Source organism: Melospiza melodia, chromosome 22, assembly GCF_035770615.1.
Source record: "Melospiza melodia melodia isolate bMelMel2 chromosome 22, bMelMel2.pri, whole genome shotgun sequence".
In the NCBI taxonomy this organism is placed as follows: Eukaryota; Metazoa; Chordata; class Aves; order Passeriformes; family Passerellidae; genus Melospiza; species Melospiza melodia.
The window spans coordinates 8,256,238-8,280,790 of NC_086215.1; the positions used below are offsets into that span (position 1 = coordinate 8,256,238).

Genomic DNA, 24,553 nt, shown 5'->3' on the forward strand with positions numbered 1-24,553 from the left:
AGTGAAGAGTGAGGTTTTATAGAGCCCTGCTTGCAGCAGTGCTGGGTTTTTGGAGGTGCAGAGGGTTGTGCATCCCCAGGGCTGGCCGGGCACCACGGGGCAGCCCTGGATGCAGGAGCTGCTGCTGTCTCTGGCTGTCAGAGAAGTGCCCTCTGCTGTAACTGCCTGAGAAGCTTCGTGGCACCAGGAAAACCCGAGAGCACACAGCAGGAACCTCTAGGAGATGAAGACGGAATTAAAACTTTAATCTTATTTAGACTCTGGGTAATTAATATAAAGGCTGTAAAACGTGGGCCTGATCCTGGCGCTTGGCTGCTGGGCACCGTGCTGTGGCCGGCAGGGCAGCAGCAGCTGCAGGCTGGCTCTCCTCCCCAGCTGGCTCTCCTGGCAGGTGCCAATGTTTTGTTTGCAGACACGGTGGTTTTAATCCTGGAGCTGGGACGGGCTGCGCACTGCAAGAGCCACGCTGCTTCAGTTTGGCCTGTGGACTCCAAAATCTCCCAGAGACAGGAATCTGGCTGATACCTGTCTTGGCACACGATTGCAAGCTCTGCTTTTCTAAAGAGGATAACGAGTCCTGTCCATTTTCTGGCTCTGAAGCAGCAAGGTGGGGCAGGATGGGTTTGGTGCTTGCCTTTCTCGGGAAAACCTGTGTGTCCTGTCCAGCATCCCTATTCCCTGGTGTTGGGGTTTGGGTGCCCTTTCCATGGGCGAGGCCCCTAAGGACCCTACTGATGCAATGGACAGTTCATGTATAACCATTAAATGTATTTCCAGCTTTTACCTGGCCTTTACATGGTGAGGACCATTATTGCCCCAAAGGAGAAAAGGGTGGGCCCAGGATTTGCTCTCTGAAGCACCGAGCTGCACATTTTCTGGTGTGGATGATGCTGGTCCTGGGGAGTGCCTGTGATGTGGGCTCCGTGGGGCTGCTCTGGGCTGGGGATGGTGCAGCTGCAGCACACCTGGGCCAGCCTGGCTGATGTCCTGGTGCCAGGGCTGGTTTCACAGCCGTCGATCCTGCAGCAGGATCCAGCAGCAAAACCTGGCGGTCCGCTGCTCTCAGCTGCAGAGTAAACAAGCTGGCAAGAGAAACCATTTTGCTTCAGCTAGTAGGAGAAACCCTTTTTAGGTAGCACTTCCAACTGGCAATGCTCTCCTTCATTAACCCCCTCCTTCCCTTTCCAATGAAACGTGAATTTGCAGCGATTGGAGATCAGGCACTTGCCAGTGCAGCTTTGCCACCCAGAGCAACGAACACAGACGTGAATTTACTGCTTGATCTCATAATTTCAGTGCAATTAGACTGGCTGCTATAAAGCAATTTCCCCTTGAGCCTCGGAGTCCTGGGCCTGGGCACTGCCCAGCTTTTCTCAGACAAGGAAACAGAGGCCTTTGGGTATTGGCTGAAACATGACTTTTTTTGGGTGCACCTGGAACTTGACTCCCTGGAGATGCGTCTATGAGCTGGAGCTGCAAGTGCCTGGCATGTCTGAAAAGGAGCCTGCTTTTCAGGCTTACTTATTACAAGTCAGGCACCCAAAGCTAGTGGGAAAACAAGCCAGAACAAGGTTTTCAGGCTGAGCTCTTGGAGCAGGGCTGGCTTCTGCCACTTTCTCCTCTGTGCTGGGCAAGCTTAAGGTTGCCTGGCTCCCCAGGCTGCTCCCCATCTTGGGGGGACTTGTAGGGCAGACCCACAGGTTCTGCTGCCGCCTGTGGGGAATGGGGCACGTCAGCCCCCAAAGCCAGCAGCCCTTGGAGAGGTGCATCCATCTGTATTGATTGAGCAGGCTGTGGGTAGGGCTGTCACCTCGCTGTTGTAGCTGTTAGCTCTTTCTCTCAGCTTTGGTATCACAGTCAAATACTTTGTATAAAATCCTGGAGAAAAGGGGACTGAAACCATACTGAAAAAGCATCCATTTAATTATCTTTTCTCCATGCTTTTAGGTAGGGAGCTGTATAATGCCTCCCAAGCACCACCGTGGCACTGGGCATGACGACATGCTCAGTATTTTGATTTGGTCTACTCCTACCTAAATTCACCAGCTCATTTCTTGTGTTCCTGGGAACCACTGTGCAGGGTATGGGTGCTTCTGCAAGGTTCCCTGCCATTGCTTCATGGCCTTTTGCTGCTGTGTGACCAAGCACCTGTGTCCCACGTGGTGCTTACAAACTCTCCTGGTGCCTACTGGAGTGTTGGGAGGTCTCTTGGATGGGAATTGTATAATTCTTCTTTTGACTTATCCTGGAAGGGTGGAATTGAGGAGGTTGCTGCTGCCAGGATCCTACTGCTCATCCTCTGCTGAATGGGCTCTGCTTACCCTGCTGCAAGGGGGAAAATGCTGGCAGTGTGATGTGACACAAAGGAGAAGGGAGTTTCTGTCTGTGCTGATGTATTTTAGCCCACTGATGGCTTGCTGTGCCCACAGGTCAAACTGCAGCAGCAGATCTGTTCCTTGCTAGAGCTGAGGAGGGGAATGAGCTGCTGATGGTGTAAGCAGAGCTGTGGGTGTTCATGGAGAGGCTGCAGTGTCCTGGTTGGTCTTGGTGTGATTTGTGTGGCTCATCTCATGCCCAGAGCTGCTTGTGTGATGCTCTCCAGGGGCAGCATTGTAAAGCTCCTGGCACAGGCACTTCCCCATGTCTCTAACAGACCTGTCCAGCTGTGCTGGTTGCTGTTGGGGCCTTGTCTCCTTGTTTCTGGCATTTGGAGGCCATTGATTTCCTGCAAAACCATTGCAGGATGCTAAAGCTGCAAGATAATGGTGTGTGGCAAGCTCAGGAGCTGCCCTTTTGGGAAGAGGGGATGAAGTTGGGGTCTACTCCTTCCTGTGAGCATTTCACACCTTGGACTGGGTGCTCCCTTGAGTCCTGCCAGCCAAGGAGCTCATTAAAAAATCTCCCTGATAGAGGTGGTGCTCACCCTTCTCCTGGGTCATGTGGAATCCTAAGAGCTCCTCTGACTCTGTGGGAGAGAAAGCCACACAGGGGACTCCCTCTGAAGCTGCTTGGGGTTCTGCTGCTGCTGCCCCAAAGCATCACTCCTTGGAGCCATGAGGCGCCCTGGGCAACCAGTGCTGTTTGCTGGGCTGTGGTATCTGATAGAGACCTTGTTTTAATTGCCAGGTCAGATACCCTGCAGCCTTTATTGCTGTGCAGCCAAGAGTTGATCCCTGGACTTGGTCTGACCCCGAGCTGCAGCTGTAAATGAGGCTGTGCTGGAGCACAGTCCTCACCCAGACTGGGAAGTCTGTCTCCAACACCAGCATGAATGAGGGTTCTTACCTGCAAATCCTGTTCCCGTCTGTCCTGGGTGGAGCAGGACGGGACTTGCTGGGCACCGAGTGGGATTTGTAATCGTGCTCCCTGCTGGCGAGGCGAGCAGCAGCTCGGAGGAGGCTGGGCATCACCTGCTGCAGGTTCTGGGAGGGTGGAGATGGGCACCTGAGATCTGGGGCTGATCCTGCCCGTTTCCCCTCCCATCTCCCCTGCCCCGTGGTTTCTAGATACTCATCAGAGTAGGGCAGGGCCTGCCTTACCGCACAGGCAGTGTCTGGTGCAGGGGACCCTTGGGTGACTGCTGTGATGGGCACTGCTCATCTCCAGTGACACCACCGGCCCAGGGCTCGGCATTGAGGGCAACCGAACCGAGCCGAATCTGTAGGGAGGGTAAAATCTGCCAAATCTGCTGGGGTAAAAACTGCAGTAAAGTTGGAGCTGTGGCTCACCTGGGGAATGAACGCTGGGGCGCTCAATGGCACTTTGGCCACAAGCGTGGTGGGGTCCCAGTGGGGATCCCCTTCCCCGCTGAAATCGACTCCAGGAGTGGGGGCTCCGAAAGGGTTAATGGCTGCTCGTCTGTCATGGAAGCTCCAGCCTCTCCCGAGCAGAGCCCCTCCGGCCGGGAGCAGCGCGGCCTCACGGCGCCCCGCGGACGGACGGACGGACAGACGGCGGCAGAACTACAATCCCCGGCAGGGAGCAAACCCCCGGGGCGTGCCGGGACTGGTAGTCCGGGGCCTGGCGTGGGGGTCCCCGCTGCCACTCGTGGCTGGGGCGGGGGGACCCGGAGGGAATGTGCCGGCTCGGGGAGGAGCCAGCGTGTTCACCCACTTTGTTGTTATATACCTTAAAGGAGCAGTGGCTGTGCCCGAGCGAGCTCCCTAGCGGAGCCGCGCAACCCGGGCTGTGGGCTTTTTAAAGATAAAAATCACTCGCGTGGCCTCCCTTATTAACGACATCTCCCGCTCTCAGTAACTCCTTCGGCGCTGGGCATCGCCAGCCGGGCCCGCCCGCCGTGCGCTGCGCCGCTCTGCTCCTGCATCCCCGCCACAGCATCCTCCTCCCGGCACCCTCCGGCCGGGAGTCCGGAGCTGCCGGGGTGAGAGTGCCGAACCCCCCAGCGCTCTTCATGGCACGGAAAATCTGTTTCCTTGCAGGGGAGACATCCCCGCTCGTGGTCGCCGCAGATAAAGAGCTCTGGAGGGAAGAGTGGAGTAGCGACAACGTGGGCAGCGCGGCAGATTTCTCATGCCGCTGTGGCACAGCCGTGACCTGGAGATTTCTTCCTCCCTCCGGCATAATTCAGTCTAGCACCCGGTGCCTCCAGCTAAACGCCCTGGCCTGGCCCTGGCATGCGCCCAGCAGACACCCACATCAAAGCCACCGCGGCTTGCCTGGCCCCTCGCCAGCAGCTACCTCTAGACAGCTTGTGCAAACCTGGAGGGAGATGGCTGCGGAGCATCCAGCCCCGAGCAGCTCCCGCCTGCTGGGGGGCAGCCGGGGCTGCTGGGGTGTGTGCTGGGAGCCACAGCTGGGTGGGTGACCCCGTCCTGGGATGGTGGTGGGGATGCCTGTGAAACATCTGCCCCAGTGACGCTGGGCAGATGCAGCTTGGCGCTGGCTGCTTTCAGCTGCTTTGTCCCTGCTTCCCTGTGCCGGTGCTCATTGCCTCCATGCCCCCCTGAGCCTCGGCAGAGGGGGATGAAACCTCTCTGGAGGTGAATGTGCTGAGAGAGGCCGGTGGAGCACAGCACGGGAGCCTTGCTGACTGGAAAAGCAGGAATAACCACCCAAAGGCAGCTGGTGTGGGGGGGCTGTGGTGCTGCAGGGAGCTGCCAGCTGAGCTGGGTGATGCTCTGGGCCTGCCTTTGCTTCCCAGGTCACACACTGGGGTTCACACGTGGGTTGTCACCAGCATGAAGGCAAGGAGAGGGCTTGGGTGGCAGAGATGAGCCCAGGGTTCTTGGCTGAGCCTTTTGCTCCTGGGCTTCTGGGTGCAGCTCAGCCTCCTCACAGCCTGGGTGTTTGCCTGCTCAGGGGCTGTACTTGATCCTTCTTCCTTCATGAGTGTGGGTGTTGGAAAGAGCATTGGGAACACTGCTGCTGCCTGGAACTGGGCTCTAACTGGTGTGTGCTATGAGTTCAGGATAGTGTCCAAAATGCTTCCAGCCTGGTGCCTGGTCTGGCATGGCTGGCAGTGGGCAGAGCTGCTGGTCTTGTTTGGTTTTGCAGTTGTCTGGGTGAAAATCATACCCAGAGCAGAGGAACTCTTCCCTGAGGTGCAGATAGCTCCTGGTGCATGAGTGACATGATGGGAGCAGAAGGGCTGAAGCCTATCAGAGCTTGTATCTGGAGAGCTCTGCTGTGCCTGGCCCTGGCTGCCCTGTGTGCAGAGACTCGTGTGGTTGGGTGCTGGAGCACAACCCATGCAGCTGTGACATCTTGGACACACTGAGGGCAGCAGAAAGACCTTCTGGGCTGCAGCAGTCTGTATCACATCATTTTCTGTGCAAAAGGAAACAGTGGAGTGGGAGAGGCTGCCTGTGGTGAGCTGCTGCATCCCTCAAGGAGCCTGGGCTGCAGGGAGCCCATGGTGCTGCTGTGCTGTGGATGCAGCCAGCCTGTTGCCTCAGGGATGCTGAGACAAGGAGCCATAAAGGGTCCTGCCCTTGCTGGTGGTGCCAGTTCACAGCAGTCTGTGGAAGCACCAGCGCAAGCTTTATAGTGAACTGTGAACAATGAGGATCCTATGGGATGCAGGGAAAATGGTAGGGGCTGTCTAACACCTCATGCTGTGCCTGGCTGCTCTCCAGAGTCTGTTCAGGGGCTAGGTGAGGTGCTGGGTGCTCTATACTGGGCTGAACCTGGTCCAGTCCCTCACTCCCTGTCCTCCTTGGTGCTGCAGTGCTGCCAAACACCTCCTGTACATGTGTGTGCTGTGCCTGGCCCAGCAGGGAACCTGCCTCCAGGGCTGTGTGAACCCTGATACAGCATTTGGGGGAAATTATGGGCTCCACAGAGACCTGCTGAGGATCTCTGGTGGGGAAGGGCACAGGAAAGCTCTCCTACAGGCCTGTCTTAGCTCTGTTGCTTATTCCTTTCTGCTTTTCATCCCTTGCCTGCCATGTGGGAGCCTCGTACCAGCAGCCTTACAGCTGCCTAACGCATTGTGATGGTTGTGTTGCAGCAGGTGCCTGTAAGGAGCCCTGCTCTGAGGCTGCTGAGGTGTGCACCCCTCCACACCCCCTGACCTGATTGCTTCTGACACAGTCATGCTCAGACTAAGGCTGAGCCTGGACCCTTCCTGTCTGACGTTGGAGCAGAAGCCCCAAAGGGTGAAATGCAGCTGCTGGAGGAGGCAGCAAGAACTGTGGACTGGGGGTCTTGGAGGTGAAGCTGTTTGCAAACAGCTCCTGGGTGCAGTGGCACTTTTTACACTGTGACACTTTCCCATGCGCACAGGCATCCCCAAGGCTGAAGGGAACTTTGACTCTGGCAAGGGTAGGAACGAGACGTGGATAACATCGCTAGGCTGGCGTTGCTAGAGGAATTAAGAACCAAGCAACTGCATCCATAGGAACCTCAGTTCTTCCCTTATCCCTCTGCACATCGAAGTTAATTGCATTTCCAACTGACACATCAAGCTGTCCTGCCACGGTCGTCTGCGGCAAAGTCAGCGCATCGTGGTTGCTCTGGGATATAAACCTCACCTCTGGTGCCTTGCTCTCTTGGGGGATAATGTCTTTCCCAGGGCTGTTTGTGGTATGGTCAGGTCTTAAGAGCCCAGGGCTCAAGCTGAGTTGTCTTGTCAGGTCTTTACGGGTATCTCTTGAAGGTGAGACTTGTCAGGCTTAAGCAATGGATGAAATTTTTTTAATGGGTGTTCAGCAGCCACTGTGGAGATGCTTAAGGGCATAAATTTTTTAAGAGCATAATGGATGTTAAGCTCTCAAAAATAAATCCTAAGTCTCTCTAGCCTGTGTTTCCCAAGGTATTGGCGGCTAGCTTAAAATGAGAGAGCAAGCAAAATGAAATAAAAGGCTTTTAGATGGTGCAGATCATCGGTGTGGAGCTCCTGCTTTCTTCGTGTGTCTGAGTTAGCACTTTGGCATGCTGAGGGTAAGGACAGGGAGATCTTAAAACACCCTGGTTAGTGTTTTGGCCACCCAGACTGGAAAGAAGAGCTAAAGGGTTTTCTCCAGAGCAGGAAGATTGGTGGGCAGAGTGGGCAGTGCTGGGTGCTAAACCCTCTGGTCTAGAAGACTTAGTGATGGCTACCAGAGAGATGGAAGTTCTCTTGATGAAGCAGAGCCAACAAAGTCTGGGTATGGGAGATGGGCTGGTGCCTTCCTCCTTCAAGCAAGAGGCAGGAAGATCTGGACAGAGCAGCTCTGCACAAACAATTCCAGGGAGATGACAATGAAGCTGTGAGGTGCCAGGGCTTCCTCTTCCACCCTGCCCACATGAGCTTTTCCCATGGAAGTGGCAGCCCTGTGCAGGGGTTTCACCCAGTCCTTGTTGCACAAGGAGCTGGGAGAGCAGGAAGGAGATGTTCCCTGCTGGCTGGTGCAGTGCCCCAGAGCTGGGAAATGGAGAGGAACTGGCTTCATCCTTCCCCAGCCACTGTTACCCCAGGCTGGGAATCACAGCCACTTGTTCTCCCTCTCCAGCCACAGTGATGGGAGAGGGCTGTGCTGGCATGGGCAGCACTGCCAAGGTGCCAGGGAGTGACAGCCCAAAACTTGCTTGATGTTGTTTTCTTCTCCCACCACTGGAGAAGGGAAGACTGCAGCTCCAGGAGCTTGGAGCTCATGTTTGTCTCCTCCTGCCCAGAGGAGCTGGCTCAGAAAAAGTGGGAGCAGCCTTGATCCCGTGCACAGCCCTGGGAGGTGGCATGAATGCAAACACTGGCATCCTGCAGCACTGCACCTTTGTGTTATTCATGCCAGCTTCCCTCCCAAATCTGCTTGGAAACATTCCTGCATTCCCCATGAGGTCAGCTTGTACCTGCTGAGGGCTTGGCCCCATTTTATCGAGCTTTTCCATGAGGTGTGCCCTGGGAATGCCCTCCCCTGGGCTGTGGCAACAGTGCTTGGAGATGAGCAGTGCTGGTGCCTTCAGGAGGCTGAGCAAGTTGAGGTGCTCGGTGATTTGCACTGGGAATTTCTGTTCCTTTCTGCTCCTTGCTGGGCTTTGGAGGTAGGTGTTGAATCACTCTGAGGTGACAGGTTCAGAAACATCAAGTTGTGAGTGCCTTGGGGGCAGGAAGAAGTAAGAAAAATAGAAGATTTGGAAATGACCAGGAGAAAAAAATACTCCTTGAAGTATGGGTTGATGGAGAAAAGTTATCTGCTGCTTTTCTACTTCAGCCCAACCCTGTTCCTCAGCTCTGGTAGTGATTGGTGTGTAATAATGGGAGTAGGAAAAACATGTAAAATAGCAAATGGTGATTCGTGTGTAATAATGGGAATAGCAAAAACAGACCCAAAAAACTGGGTCTGCTCAGAGGGCTGTTGTTTATGAAGTCTGACTGCCTTCCTTCATCTCAAAGGCACCTCTGGGTTCTCTGTCCCATCTCAGCTATGCCAAGGGACAAAAGGCTCTATCTTCCCCTCTTCCCTAAGCTGTGAGGATCAGAGCTCTGGCTGCTCCTCAAAATCAGAAGGTGTGTCTGCACCAAGAGCCTCTGGCAGGAGACTGGCATGGGATGCTCCTCCTTGCTCTGTTTTGCACATTCAGATTCTCTTTCCAGCTTCTCCAGCCCTCTCCAAGCACTGCTCACCCCTGCTCAGGTGGGAGAGCCTTTCTGGGTGACTGCTGCTGGAGTGATGGCAGGTGGGAGAACACCCTTCTAGCCAGGATGAGTTTGCAAGTTCTCTGGGCTCCCAGCTGCTCTGGCTGCTGCTGCTGCCTCTTGGGGAGGACAGGAGGGGCTGAGCAGGGGTCTCCCCTCCTTGGCACAGCTGCACTGGGGCTCTCTGCAGCTCCTAGGACCCAGGCATGGCAGCTCTTCCCCAGATGGAGGACAGGACCCTGGGGGTATTGGCTGTCTGCTTGCTTTGCTGCCCCAGAAGAGCCTGGGGGCTGTTCAGGGCTGCTGTTCTGCATTGGATTGCACCAACCCCATGCTCCCCTCTGTTATCCCTGAAGATGGCTGCAGATGACTCCCCTGCTGACATGTGCGTGATCTGTGTGCGCTTGGCTCTCCTCTCTTCCTGGGCAGCTGGCAGGTTATTTTTGGTTCTGGAGCGGCCCAGATCTGGTTTCTGCTGGGGTGAGTCCCTGCCCAGCACACCTCTTGCATCCTCCAGGCTGGTGGGAGGTGAGGAGCAGTCTTCCCTTGCCCACGTGTCAGCTGGAGCTGGCAGGGATGCTCCAGTAGTCCCCTGCTGAAGGGCTCATCTGGCATCTCTGTGGAATGGCTGAGAGAAGGGGGCATTGGCCAGGTCTGTGGGGACTCACCTGGATGTGGCAGCCCAGAAACCTGATCTGTGGCCCTCTTTGGGAGGAAAGGGATGGGCAGGAGCAGCTGGTGCTCTCTCAGGGCTTGGAAATCCAAGCCAACACCTCATCACGTGCATCCCTCTTGGCTCACAGGCTGGAGGAACAGCATCCCCCTTCCCTCAGCTCCTGGCCCCCTGCCAGTGTCCTGCAGGGAAAGCCCCTTCAGAAGGGCACTGTGGGGGCTGAAGGGTTTTGTGGGGTCAGCCCTGGCAAGATGCTGGGGACCTCCTGCCCTCTGTCTCCTTGGGAAGGCCTCACTTGCAAGGCTGTTCCTTCTCTTATGCCCTGTCCAACATCAGCACTTTCTTAAAATCAAGGTTTGTGCCAGCAATCCTGGAGCAGGGCTGTGTTCCACTGCAACAGGGCACTCAAAGCATCCTCTCCACTGCAACAGGGTACTGCTCAAAGCATCCTCTCCACATCTGCATGGGGGGGATTTTCAGAGGTCCCTGCTTACCTGGAGGGGGACGGAGGAAAAATGCACTCAAATAAATGTTTTTCACATGTTAGACACAGGTTGAATGTTTTCTGGGCAGCCTGGGCTGTGTGGGAAAGTGAGGCTGCTTGTTTCTCTGTGCCCAGCTGTCTCTGTAGGCTGGTGGGGATGAGCACCTTGCTGGAGGTGAACATCTTGGTGGAACTGAGCCTGCAGGAGGTGTTTTGACAGCAGGTATACACAGTGGATGTGTGTCCCCAACTGCATTGCTGGCTCTGTGTACAGAAATCATTATTCAGGGCTTTTGGTAGCTGGTGTCCTGTTTACTCCAGGATTTGGTCCTGTGCTCCATACAGGTGCTTGGGAGCTTGTGTGCCCAGAGAGGAGGTGGGGTAAGAGCCCTCCCCAGGCAGTGCTGGTGCCATGGCTGAGGACACTGCATGCAAACAATGCTGAGGAGACTGGGACTGAAATCATGGTGTGTACACTTGTGAGGTGGTGGCTGGCAGAGCTGGGCTGCCAGGGATTCTGCAGGTCAGCCTGGGTGTCAGAGCTGCCCTGATGTATCCTGGGCACCAGCAGAGGCTGCAGCACTCCCTGTCCAGTGCTTCCCATCCTCAATGGCACAGCTTTTTCTCACTGAAAACTGTGTCCTTTTCTCTGGGGAGGGAGCATCCACACATCCTCCCACGCTCCTGCTCATCCCCTTCCAACAAAATGCTGCTCTGACATTTCTCTCTGCTCCTGGCAGGGAGTGAAGCTGTTTCCAATCCCTGACTGGGGCTCGTGGTGTAAGCAGACAGGTCTGGGCTCTTGTGCACTGAGCATCCTCCTTTTCTGCTCTGTGTTGGGTTTCTGACTCACTTCTCAGGACCTGAGAGCCTGGCTCCTAACTCTGCAAGACTGGCTCCTGGCAGCTCTTCTGTGGGAGAGCTCATCTCCCCATGAGCTGAGGTCTCATGCTACCGAAAACAGAACCAAATCAACTGTGAATAGGCTTTCACTTACTATTCAGGAATACAATAGAAAATCAAAGAGATGCTACATCTCCTTTGACTGTCTGTGTGCCTGGTTTCCTTTGTTGCAGGTGACTGAAGGAAAGAAAATAGGTTTGTTATGAAAGCACCAGGTCCAAACTGCCCTGCTCTGGCAATCTGGAAAGCAGGAGATGCAGAGGTGCTGGCTTGTGTGGACCAGGGCTGCTGTGTGTGGGACCAACACAAGGCTGAGGCTGGTGGCTCTGTTGCCCCAAGTTGGCTGTGCAGGGTGCAAAGAGCACCTGAGCTCTGCACAGCACAGCAGGTTTGGAGTGGGAGGCTTTGTCCAGCCTTCATCCCTGCCCAAGCCCTTGCAGAGCACAGGCTGCCTCCTTGTGCCTCCTGTGCAACATGGAGCACATCTTCTGCCCCTGTGCTGCTGGTCTGTGATCTGTTTCTTCCTTGGTCTGGCTAGTCTGTCGGTGGGCACAGCCTTTGGCAAAAATCAACTGGACCAAGAGTGAAATTCAAGCAAAATATTTGCTGTGAGGAGTCCTAGGGCTGTTCTGTGCCACCAAGATATCTCATGGGCCACAAAGCTCCTGTCAGGGGTGTGGTGCTGAGCAGGGAGAAGGTAAGGTGTCCTTCCTACAGAGATGAATTCCAAGAACGCTGCTTTTTAGGGTGGGCTTGTTGGCAGGGGGCTGAGTCCCAGCCCTGTGACCCCCCCCAAGCAGTGCTCCACATCCAAACCCTCCTCTCCCCTGTGCCTCAGCTGGTGCAGCAGCCATGGACAGCAAACAGACATCCCCTGTGCTCGGGAGGGGAGGCAGCAGCGTGCTCCATCCTGTGCCAGCCCCGGCTGTGGGCGCGGGCAGCAGCCCGTGGTGAGGCAGCGCATTGGACCTGAATGCGATGTGAACTCAGGCTTCCCTTTTGAAGTTTGACACCCGGGATTTTCCCCACCCACCAGGAGGACTGAAGACAAAAAAGAGCAGAAAAGAAAAAGGGGGTGGAGGGGGGAAACCCTCTTTAAACTGCTGGTGAGGGCATGTCAAGGAGGCTGGAGCTGAAGGGGCTGTGGGGGAGGGCTTGGTGCGTGTCTATCTGGCCAGCTCTGACTCACCAGCATGTGCAGGTACAGCCCTGCTGCAGCCCTGTGTTGGGTTGAGCCTCGCTCTCCCTGTGATGCTGAGAGGGGTTTGCAGAGGCAGGAGGGAAGCAGAAGGAAGGAAAGAGCTATTGCATCCTGGCAGTGTGTGATGGCCCTGACCTGTGTCCCCTCTCTTGGCCCTTGCAGCCACCCTCCCTTCCCAGCTGCATCCCAAGCTTGGAGGAATCAAGAAGGGTCTGTCCAGCTTTGGGGGAATCAAGAGAGCTGGGATCTGGCCCCACTGATGGAAGGGCTGCAGGATTAGGCTGCCTTCAACAACAAAGGCCTCGCTCCACCTGTCAGACAGATACCCCAGGGGCAGACTGGAAGGGTGTGGAGTGGAGGCTGCTCTTTGCAGAGGTAGGATGGGAATGTTTTCTGGTCCTGCCTGTCTGGTTTAACACTCCCAGCTGGGGCTTGGATGATCCAAAAGGGAGCTTGATCTGAGATGCAAGGCTACGACTTATTATTATTTAAAACTTCTAAAGCCTGAAGCTGCAAAGCTGTGACTTGGGCAGAGATTCACCTGATAGACTTGATCTGCCAGGGATGGAGCTGTGGACAAAGGTTGGGTATGATGCCATTTATGGAAGGTTGTGCTGGTGCAGCTCCAAATGAGACCTGCAAAAGCAGCATCAGGATCCCACCCCATCCCTCATCTCCACCCAGCTGTATGCCTCAGCTTTTGGTTTGAAGTCAAAGCTTTAGGAGGTTGAATGTGGCTGCCTTTGGCATCCCCAAACCCAGGCTTGACTCACATGGTGTGTGCTCATCTCTCTGGAGAGAAATGAATGTTTTGTGAGCCTGAGTATGACCAGATGGGTCCTGGAGGATCTGCTGGACCTCACTGGAGCCCTGAGCAATGCCTGCACCTGTGTAAAGTGAGAGTTGGTACTTCAGCTTGTACTTCAGCACTGTGTAAAAAGACAAGTGAAATTCCAGTTCCCAACACCTTTACCTCTTCCTGTGGGGTGGGAGGGGTGCCAGAGCTGCTTTCCAGGAGTGACCCCATGCCAACAGCAAGTGGCAGAGGGGGTTTGTGACCAGTTGGTGTGACATGTCCCAGTGGGAGCCCACAGCAGCTCAGAACAGCCACCCTTTCTGTGACGGCCCCATAAGGTTAAGCTCAGAGACATTTCATTTGTAATACTTTCAGCTCCTGCAAGGAGCTGCTGATGTATTCTATGCCTCAGGAGGGCAAATAGCAGGGGCATTGCCTGTGACAATGGTGTCAGGACCATGCCAAGCTTTGTATGAGGTCTCTACTTGATGAGGTGAGCCCACACATCCATGGCCAGAGGAGAGGGGCTTGGCTGTACTGCCATCCCAAAGGCTTGGGTCCCATCTTCTTCCCTTTTTCCTGGCCCATCCCCTCTTGTTGCAGACTAACGTTTTTAGCCCACCAAATGTCATGGTCCACTTCTCCTCAAGGGATTTGCAATGTGCTCACAACAGAACAACTGCCTGGCTGTGCCTGAAGGTGTCTTGCCCTTGGCTCCACAGCTATGCCAGATGCCAAAGTCTGGAGAGAGCACTGAAATCACTATTTCAGCTGGAGCTGCTTGCTCCTGCCCTCATGGAAGGGATGCCATGTACCAGTTGCTGGCTGCAAGAACCATGTGAGCAGAGCCAGAGGAGAGAGCTGGGGTGCTCCTAAGGGGAACAGCAATTCCCCTCTCTCAATTCTGGGTCTGTGAACCACACAGTGAGGAGGGAGGTAACCATTCCACCAAAAGGTTAAAATAAATGTGGCAGGACCCTGCTGCCTTCTGTAGCTGGGGTAGGGGAGGGAGGGAGGAAGCTGTTTGTGCAGTTGTTCATAAAAATCAAATGTGAAAGGAGTGGGAATGCTGCAGCACAGCAGAGGGCATCTTGGAGGGGAACCTGTGTGCCACCTGCATGAGGTCCATCAGCCTCCTCCTGGTTCAGGTGCTGAGCTCAGCACTGCTGAGACACAGGGAATTGAGTCCCTTGAAACCCTCTCCCCACAGAGTGTGGCTGAGGGTTTGCAGCAAAACCGAGAAACGCCTCATCCTAGAACTGTGCCTTCTGCCAACTTCCCTTATCAGCCCCTGTGCGTTCGCCTAAAGCCACTCGCTGCAGGGCTGGGGAACAGCCTGCTCTTACACTGCTCTCTTGCCTGCAGCCTGTTTGCATTCATGATTGCATCCGTGCATTAAAGTGCTTTGAGCTCCTCGTTACCAAAGTGCAGAGTCGGAGTTTTAACGAGGCACCCGTGGGAGCCGGGACCGGGAGAGAGGAGCCGCCGTCCTGCTGAACCGCGGCAGAGCCTGACAACAGGCACCGCTGCCTGGAAACGGTGGGCAAAGGCTTTATTGACCACTGGAGGTCACTTTTTCAATAATGCAGTACAATCCAACTTTATTTTGTCAGTACCTTTCATGCAGGCTGCTTCTGAGCTGCTCAGCAGATGCAGTGCAAGGGCAGGGAGAGGAAAGGCTCGTGGAGCCGGGGAGGTGGAGGCTGCTCGGCAGCACGGGGTGCAGAAAAGGCTCTCGTGCCTCAGCAAAGAGCCAGAGGAGGAGGAAAACAGAAAATGAAGCAGCCTGAATGCTGCTTCCCTGAGCTGTGGGTGCACCTTCAGGCTCTTGCTAAGTGAAGGAGTGTGTTTGGTGCTGGGGTGGGCTCTGCAGGTCAGTGCAGGTGGGGCTGGGGGCTGTGTGGGGAAGCTCATCCAGCATTTCTCAGCCTGACACAGGCAGTTGGTGGGAAATGAAGGCCCTACAGCAGTGTGGTCAGGAATCCAGCTTGCTGCAGCTGCTTGCTCTCCTAGAGTGAAGGAGCTCCAGGAACCCTGTGATTTCAGCTTACAAAAGAAGCTGGACGTGGGCAGGCTCAGGCCAATTCTGAGCAAGAAATTTTGCCTGAATCACGTTCCTTTGCTCCCCGAGTGGTGCTGAGCTGTTCCTGGGAGGTCACTGTGATGTCCTGCCTGCACTGCCTGCCTGCTCCAGGCATTGAAGCAACACTTCTGTCCAGGCTGAAACCCCACAAGGGTTGATCAGGCACCTGCTCCCAGCCCTGAATGCTGTCCTTGGATGGGAAGAGCTGTGGGGCACTGTGAAAGAATGCCTTTGGTCACCCCACAATTCCATGCAGGAGTGAGAAAGGACATCCTAGGACTCTCTAATGCTGGCAGCTGCTGCTTTTCTGAAAGCACTGGGAAGGTCTCTGGACTGGGAGGAGCAGAGTTCATGAACACAGAAAGGGATGAAGAATGGGGGTGGAAAACCCAGGCAAAAGCCTTTGCTAAGGAGTCATGTTTTTTTTTAGCCATATAGAAAGTTGGTTGAGACGCTGGTTGTGCCAGATCTGCTATGTGAGAACCACTTTTCCCTGCTGCTCTTTGGTGTTCAGGCTGGTCCAGGGCCAGGAGTGGCCAGAGATGGTCTGGAGAGTCTGTGTCCAGGCTGCAGACCCCTAGGACAGACAGCAGAGTTGCCTCTGATGATGGTGCCTGCTCAATTTGCCACCCCCGACTCTTTATTCCGGACTAGCTGGTTTAGAAAGTGATGTTTCCATCATCACCAAAATGAGCAGATCTGAGGATTTTGGCCAACTTGGTGTTATCATTTCCCTTTGAGAGGTGGGAAAGGAGTTATTGTTTTCCACATCTGTTTCTTCTACAGCTCAGGTAGGAAGGGGCTGGGTTTGCATGGAAATGTCAGCGTTGTGCTTGGAGATCTGGGCTGGGAATTGGTGCTGTCCCTCTCCCCAAATTGCTGCAGGATCTGGACACATGTGAGGGCTGTGAGTATTTAACCACCACAGCAGATGGGACTCAAGAAACGTCAGAGCAAATATTTAAAGATCCATTTTTATAAAGCCACTTTTTGGCCAATAAACCACCCTCCCCACAGCTCCCAGTGCTCATTGCTGTGAACTCCACTGCTTGCTGCTCCTGCTGCTTAGCCCTGCTGCCAACTGGCAGGGCCAGAAACGTGCTGTTTTGGTTTAGCACTGGATTTTTCTCCTTTTCCCCAAACTCAGGATTTCATTTTATTTGTTTGTTTGTTTTATTTATGGAAGGGATTTTCCTGCTCTTGGCAGAGTGGAACAGGAAGTGATTGTTCTAGTGAGGGAGGGTGTATCCTGCTTGCTGCCCAGCCCCATCCCTCTCTCCTTGTTCGTGTAACATTTTTTACTGTCTTGGCTGTTGCTGGAGCAGCACATGGTGAATCTCTTGTGCTGGAGGCGGGAGCATTCATTCCTGAGCTGTTACAGCCCCTGTTCCAGGACATTTTAGAAGATGGGGACAAGATAATGTTGTTGGAGATGAGCTCTGAGTCTCCTTTTCCTACTCTTTTGCCACTTTTTGGGGTTTCTGGGATCAGACAGACTCCAAGGCTCATTGACATGGAGCCAGATACAGGTGGATGTCTTCCTGCTGCCTCACATTTGTTTTGCAAAAGGCTGAACTGAGGAACATGTCTCCAGAGGGTGGCAAGGCTGGGACCTTGTGTCCCCTTTTGCTCCAGAATACATCAGGGACAGGTGCCAGCTCCCCAGAAATGATCCCTGGCTTGTTTACAGTATGGAGCACTTTCCACTTTCCTCTTCCCTTTGCTGCTTTGTCTTTTAGCTGGGCCCTGTGGAGCCAAGAACTGACGTGGCTGCTAACACAGGCAGCTCTGCTACTGAATGAGCAAAAGAAAAATAAATAGCATCTCAAATTGCAGCTTGTGTGCAACGGGCCAGGTTCCTGCTCTCTTTGCAGCCCTGTGACTTGGGGTAGTTCCTTCTGACTTGCTTCTGCTCTGAAAGTAAGATGGTAACTGAGCCCAGGGACATTCAGGGATAGAACCAATTTAATCTCCCAGTGCTTCCATTTCTGCCTTGTATTAAAAGCTGCTCAAACTCTCCTAGGAGAGCTGCTAACATAACTGGCTGGTGTCTCTGCAGTGCTTGGAGATCCTCAGATGTGAGTGGTTAATGGTTGGACTTGATGATCTTACAGGTCTTTTCCAACCTAGATGATTCTATGATTCTATGGTTACAGAAGCTTTTAATAGCACTTAACTCCTCTGGAACGAAGTCCAAAGCAAGGGGAAATTCACAGCTGATAAGAAAAGTCATGTTGGTGCACTGGGTTAAACTCAGCATTGTGCCCTCTAATTATGCAGCAGTGGCCTGGGCTTCTGGAGTAACCAGGGAAGACAGGATGGTTGTGTTCTGCTGGAGGGAGCCAGGGCTTGATTTAGTGCCTGTTGAGATCAAGGGGCCTTTGATTTCAATGGGGATTGAATCAGGCACTGCAATATCAAACAGGCTAATCAGATAATAACTTCAGATCGTCTGACATAGATTCTGTCCCTGAGCTGGGGCAGGCAGAGTAAATTGGGCAGCCAGCTGGACAAGGCTGTGAGCTGTGGCCTCATAGCCCATCCCTAATGAACAGGGTGTCCAGTAAGGGACTGGTGGCAAAGATGGTACCTGGGGTGGGATATGGGTCAGGCATCGTCCCTCCAGAGATCCAGCACGGGGCTGTGTGGGAGTTAAAGCAGGGCTGGCATGCAGGATAATGGCTGCAGAAGATAAAGAGGGAGAGAAATTTGGGGTGATCTTGCATTGTTAAGCCCACATTTCCAGGCTTCTGCATGCTTCCTGCAGGAAAGGATTTATTTACACAGTCCTTGGTGTATCAAGCATGCACATGGAACCTTTTCTGCTGTAAGTGATGAGATTGGGCACAGGAAGAGGCAGGATGTAACAGGATGCTGATTGTGGTGGGTTGACCCTGACTGGCTGCCAGGTGTGCACCAAAGCCACTCTCACTGCCATCCTCAGTTGGGCAGGGTGGAGAAAATACAACTTTGGGCTCATGGGGTGAAATAAGGGCAGGGAGACATCACTCACCATTTACTGTCATGGGTAAAACAGACTTGACTTAGGGAAATTAGTTTAATTTATCACCCATCAAATCAGAGTAGGATAATGAGAAGTAAAAACTAAATCTTAAAACCCTTTCCCCCTACCCCTCCCTTTTCCCTGGGCTTAACTTCACTCCCAAATAATTTACCTCTTCCCCCCCAGCAGTATAAGGGGACAGGAAAAGGGAACTGCAGTCAGTGCATCACAAGCTGTCTCTGCCTGTTTCCTCCTCACAGGGAGGACTCCTTACACTCTTCCCCTGCTCAGCTGTGAGGAGAGCTCTCCATGAACTCCTCCAATGCAAGTCTTCCCCCTGGGACAAGTCTTCCCCCTGCATTGTGGGTCCCTTCCTTGGGGTCACAAGTCCTGCTATCAAATCTGTTCCCACATGGGCTCCTCTCTCTATGGAGCAGCAAATCCTGCCAGGAGCCTGCTCCAGCATGGACTTCCCATGGGCTCACAGCCTCCTTCAGGCATCCCCCTGCTCTGGCATGGGGCTCCCTACTGGCTGCAGGTGCATCTCTGAACCCCCATGGACCTTCATGAGTTGCAGAGGCACAGCTGCCTCACCATGGTCTGTACCACAGGATTCAGGGGAATCTCAGCTCTGGTGTCTGGAGCATCTCCTCCTGCTTCTTCACTGACCTTGGGGTCTGCAAAGCTGTTTTTCTCACATATTCTCATTCTTCTCTTTGGCAGCAGTTGCTCTGGGTGTTTTGCTGGATTTTCCCCCCCATTTTTGCTGTGTTATCCCAGAGGTGCTGCTTTGTGGGCCTGTCTAGGAGCTGTCTGGCACAGGCTTTGTTGGAGGTAGGTGAAGCTTCCAGCAGCTTCTCAGGGAAGCCACCCCTCACCATGCCAACCCAATACAGTGCTCCTCAGGGATGTTAAATCTCCAGGATGCCAATTTGTGGGGTGGTTGTCCTGAGACTTGAGCTTTTTCATGCTGAATCTGCCTATGCTGGCAGGAAACCTGCTCTGTAGCAGGGGCTATGATCCTTTCCCAGGATGCTCAGGGAATTGTGCCCTGCTCTTGCAGGAACATGAGATGTTTGCAACATCCCTGATCTCTCCTGTGCTGCACCTGTGGCTCCTTTACTGGGGTTCTTGGTTGTTTTTCATTTGGTGGGTCCTGGGGAGCTGTGTGGTGGGGAACAGGACAGGGGTGAGGTACTCTGGGTGTGGGGTATGTGTCTACAGTGATTGCAGCATCATCTCTGCCACCTGTGCACAGCTGCTCTGCTGGGAGAGGGGTGGCTACTGCAATGTGGCCAGCTCAGAAACAGCCCCTCCACTGTCACCTGAATCCTGGGGTCTCACCTCACTTCTGGCCTTGTGGATGAAAGTCTTTGGATGGCAGTTAGGTTTTAAATCCCTCTGGCTTTGTCTAGCAGTTAGGTTTTAAATCACAAGGTCTGATTCTGAAGCCTGAAAAACACAAGGTCTAATTCTGAAGCCTGTTTTGTTTCCCTGTGTTTGGGGGATAAAACCTGTAGTGTCCCACTCTGTGTGTGTGTTATGTGATGTCTAAGCTGAGTTTGAGCCCCAGCCCATCCCACGACTGCTCTCTGTGGCTGCAGGAATGTTATCTCTGAGGTCTGCACCTGCCCTGACAGACTTGGCTGGAAGTGGGTCAGTAGGTTTAAAAGTTCTGGGAAGATATGTTGTGATTGTATCAGCGTCACACCATAAAAGAAACAGGCTTGAAGTCAAATTCAAGGCAACAATGAAAACTTGGAGAGGAACGCAGAGAAGAGGCAGCGGATCAGCAGATGCAGAAATCCCTCTGGGTCCTATCAAGTGTTTTGCCAATGTTAAATGCTGAGTAAAATATAGTGTGTGAGAGATCAGATCACTGGGTATTCCCTCCGGATGGGGAGATCCCAGCTTGAATATCTCTTTGGTGAATCATCTTCTGGAGCTGTCGGAGCAGAGATCTGGCATGGGGTTATCGCTGGGTCCAACTGGCTGCTGGAGGTGATGTTGCTTCCAGGCTATTTGGGCAATCCTACTTGAAGAAGATACATAAATAGCATCATCCTGCTCTCTGCCACTAAAGCTCTGTTTCCTGAATGCTTGGATACAGCAACAGCAAGTGAAACCCTTCTGGGATGGCCTGAGAGGGCATTTACAGGGAAAGGGGCAAGCAGAGGAGTTTTGGCAGGAGTATGCTCTGCTGCCTTTGTCTCCAGCAGGGCTTGGGGAAACACAGCCTACAACACTTCTTTAACAGAAGCATCTCAGGAATTTGCAAGACCCATTGAAGGGCTCTTCCAGGTCTTCAGCAGCTTCTGGCTGTTTTGCTAGATCTTCTTTTGGGAGCTGAGAGGTGGGTTACTGGCAGAGAGATCAATACAGGGGAAAAAAACAATTGCTAAATGACCTTCATGAAAGATGCTGAAGGGCCTGTGTGGCACAAGGCGGTATCAGGCCAATGTGAGAGAAATTGTACAAGGAAAGCCTGTGAAATACATGGTCCAGTTAGATTTTTTGCTTTGCTTTTTCTTTTAATCCCTCACTGTGACTCTTACAAAGGGGAGTTTGGTTGTGAAAAGACTGTCTGATGTTGCACGAAGAGCATGGTGGGAGGGAGAGGACTGTGCAGCCTTCATGGTGCCATGGAGATGGGTTGTCTTCTCCAAGTCTGGTCTGGGGACATGCTGTGAAGAAGAGTCACCTACTGCCTTTCTCTCTTGTTTTGGGGAGCCAGGTGTCAGCTGTAGCTGATCTTGGGCACTGCTTGCCTACATTCTTCATCTGGGATCCTTTGAGACAGTCCATGTGGACAGCATGAGAGTTGCAGATACTTCATTTGAAAAGCTGTAGAATTACTGTGAGAGGGATTTGGTTTAAATTGTATCTCCTGCAATAAATCAGCACAGACTGGATCTCCCTACCCCCATGAGGGGATATTTTTGAGGGAGAATCCCAACCACCCTTTGCTTTACTGTCCCTGCTCAGATCTGCCCAGCCTTGCACCAGGACAGAGCTCTTTAAACGCCAGGAGTGCTGTCTGAAGCAGTCAGCAATGCTGGGCTGGCCTGGGCTGGGCTGCTCTGCGACTTCACTGCTCCAAGCACAGACAGCAAGCTGTTCTTGAGCGTGGGCTACCGGTGCTGCCAGGAAAGCTTTTCTCATTCAGGAGAGAGAAATGAGCTGTGCAGAGAGAAGGCACGTCGTGTATCGATAGGCATCGCCTGCCAGTTCAACCAGTACGTGATGGTGCTGCTCCATGGAGCTGCCTCAGGAGGTTCATGGGGATATCTTGGATGTGGGTATCTTTGGGCTGTGCAGGTATTGATAAAGGATCCTCCTGGCTCCTGTGGTTAAATTGTATGGCTGGCCCTGGGTGGGATTCTGCAACAGGGACAGAGTGACACACTGTGATGTGACACAGTGGAGGACACAGTCCCTTGTGTGGCATGTGGGTGTTAAAAGCAATGTCCCACTGCTGCTCCCAAGGCATTTTCACCCCTTCTGGCCCAGAAAGAACACCTGTGGGTGTAGAAATGCCTTGGGCTGCTTTTTGGGCTTCTGTTGTCTCTAGCATTTTCCCTTGTGTGGTGTTTGGAGCTTGCTGAGGATGCTGCCTTCACGCTGCACAAGGAAGGTTTTATTTCAGCCCTTTGCTTGCATCTTTCAGGAGGAAACTGCTGGGAGTTTTAAAAGAAACATCGACACAATCCTTCCTTTTGGAAAATTTCAGCTCCTGGTGGAGGTGTCTGTTTGTCAAGCAGAGTCCTCGAAGGGTTGGGCGGAGGGTGCTGGAGCCACTCCACGCTGTAGCCTGAGGGCTCTGATTTTGGGCAGAGCCAGGCTGGCAGGGTGCCGAGCTGCGGGGAGGCTCCGTGAGCGCCGCTATCTCCTACAGATCTGGGATCTGCTCAAGTGTGTCTGCCCTGACGCCAGCCCCTGCTCCAATGGTCTGTGTGTGTGTGTGTGCCTGCCCTGCGATCCCTTGGCCTGTTTTGGAGATGAGAGCTGCCTGTGGGATTTTCACCCCCAGTTTGGCACGGGGGAGTAAGATGAGGGGAACTGGCCAGAAAAGTGGGGAGATTCAAGCCATGCCTCTGGGGTGGGAGAGGAAAGCTTGATTTCTATGTGTCTCATTATATCACAATTCCCTCTTCTTCTCCCAAAAAAGCCTCCAAAAGCTATGCAAGGAAATGGGAGACGTGTCTCACCCTGACAGCCCTTGTGAGGGAAGGGACCCCAACTCATCTGTGCCTTGCCAGGACACAACCCCTTCTCCCTCCCCTTTGTGGGGGGCTGTGGGGCTCCTCAGGCAGGGGCTGACATCCCCCCTGGCTGTGCTGGAGGGCCCTGGCCCACCACGGGCCCTGTCCCCTGCCGGATGTCAGGGAGCCAGACGGGCTGCCCTGGCCATGGCAGCTGAGCTCCAGCCCTGAACAATGGGGCCATTGAGGGGCTGGAGCTGGGGGTGAGGCCTGGCCGGCCCGGCTGTGGGCTGCGGACAGGGAGGACAGCTGAGCCCGCTTGTTCCTCTCCAGCCGAGCTGCAGCCCAAAATAGGCACCTGGTGGCCATTCAGAGGCTGGGCCTCTTTGTCTGGAGGCCACGGCTTGTTTGCATGTGGGGATTTTGTGGAGTATTTATGGCTGGGAGAGGGGGAAGGAAGGAGGGAGCCTGGCAGTTGTGTGACCTTATTTTTATTTGTTTTTTGGTGTTAAAAAGGCAGGACTGACGGTATTTTTGTCCCCACCCCACATCTTCCCGTAGGTGCTTATGCTTTCTTGCAAGCCAGGCACTTCTGTCCTGGTGCAAGAGCAAGATGGTCATGACTGCCATGATGGCTGGGATATGGACCCAAGGGGCAGAGAGAAGAAAAGCCTCATGGTGAGGTTGTGGTGCTCCCAAAAGCCATAGATTGTGGTCAGTGAGAGGGATGAGATGTCAACATCTGGTGAAGCCACTGCCCTGTCCTCATTTTATGGTTGCCATCTCCATCTGCCATCCTGGTTGCTAGTCCCAGGTTCCTGTGTGGCTGCCACAGCCACCTTCTGTCCCACGGGGTGCACATGGGTGTCTGCAGACATTGCTTCCCCATCCTCCTTCACCAGACCCCCTCGGATCTGCTTTCGTGAGACTGAAATGGATTCTGTCTGGCTCTGATAGACACTGAGCATCTGCTGTGCCCAGTGACTCCGAAAATCGCGCCTCTTTGGAGCCGTGCATGGATTTAAGGACTCCACGTGAGGTGGCTGAAGGGGTGCTTATGGCTCGAGCCCACTTTGAGTTGTGCTGCTAGTTGTGGGGTTATATCTGCGTTGGGAAGGGTGTAAAATTAATGCAATGTTTGGATCAGCTCATTAACTAACTGTGCTGGTCCAAATCTTGCCCTTGGAGGCATGTGTGTTGCTGCCAGAGCCATCAACATAAAGCCTCTCTGCAGCACAGCCGGGGATAGGATTTGGCCTGTTTATATTCACGGTGCAAAAAGGACCGAAGGATTAATGACTGATTACTTCTCGGGCCAGCGGGAGCCCTGGGTACCCATCCAGTCTGCAGATAAAATGCAGGGCAGACCAAGACAAAGCTTTGCAACAGAATCCTCCCAATTACCTCACCGATCTCCCCGCGCGCCGTAAAATGCACCGTCAGCTCTGCGGCCGCCTCAGCCCGGGGACCAAACCCCTCCCGACCCTGCTCCGAGCCCCCCGGCGGGGCTTCAGGGAGAAAAACCTCATCCTCCCTCCGCCTCGCCCCTCTCCCTGACCTGGGCATCGTTTGGAGGTGGTTTGGGGAAGCCTTGGCTGGTCCCTACCTGTCTGTGCATGTGTCTGAGCATCCTATCGGCCCCCCCAGCGGAGCCTGCGCGTTGGATGCAGTTTCTATGGTTACTGCAGCTCCCGGGCCCGGGAAGAGCAGTTGGATGCTGGAGCTGGCAGGACCGACGTCTCCCTCTGGATCAGCCAGAAACTTGACAGGGAGCGTGCAGGAGCGACAAAGAGGAGGAGAGAGGGAGCCCAGGAAAAAAACCCTGTGCCTGCTGGGTATAGGGGTTGCCCCCAACAGGCTGTCCTCCAAACAGGCTCCAACACAGAGAGGGGGAGGGAAAAAATAAAAAGGATGATGAGAAAATTGCAGTTCTGGTGCTCGCATGAAGGTGACATTTGTTGTAGCATCTCTAACCATCGATTCGGGAATCTAAACACATGGAAGTTTTAACTGCTGCCAGAGCCTGACTATTCTACCCATATTTGTTTTCTCCCAGTCCTTCTTTCATCTTATTTAATTCTTTAAGGGTTTTTTATCTTGATATTTTCCTTCCTACACACACAAGTTTCCT

The 24,553-nt window shown here is 53.8% G+C and overlaps 1 protein-coding gene across 1 annotated transcript; it reads right to left on the bottom strand.

Moving 5' to 3' along the window:
- Positions 1-288: 288 nt before the first annotated feature.
- On the bottom strand, positions 289-23,988 carry LOC134428328 (uncharacterized). Its single transcript, XM_063175002.1, has 4 exons — positions 23,827-23,988; positions 3,729-3,962; positions 3,286-3,422; positions 289-1,082 (listed from the first exon to the last, which is right to left on the bottom strand). The coding sequence occupies exons 1-4, from the start codon at positions 23,986-23,988 to the stop codon at positions 809-811; spliced, it is 807 nt and encodes a 268-aa protein (XP_063031072.1). The 3' UTR covers positions 289-808.
- Positions 23,989-24,553: the final 565 nt, after the last annotated feature.

Excerpts from the sequence above, each read along its gene's own strand:
- LOC134428328 (XM_063175002.1), bottom strand. The coding sequence starts at position 23,988 with ATGCCCAGGTCAGGGAGAGGGGCGAGGCGGAGGGAGGATGAGGTTTTT. Across the intron at positions 3,963-23,826 it reads CGCGCGGGGAGATCGGTGAG|TTCTGCCGCCGTCTGTCCGT; the intron begins GTAATTGGGAGG and ends CGGGGATTGTAG. Across the intron at positions 1,083-3,285 it reads GACGGGAACAGGATTTGCAG|CTTGTTTACTCTGCAGCTGA; the intron begins GTAAGAACCCTC and ends TTCTCTTGCCAG.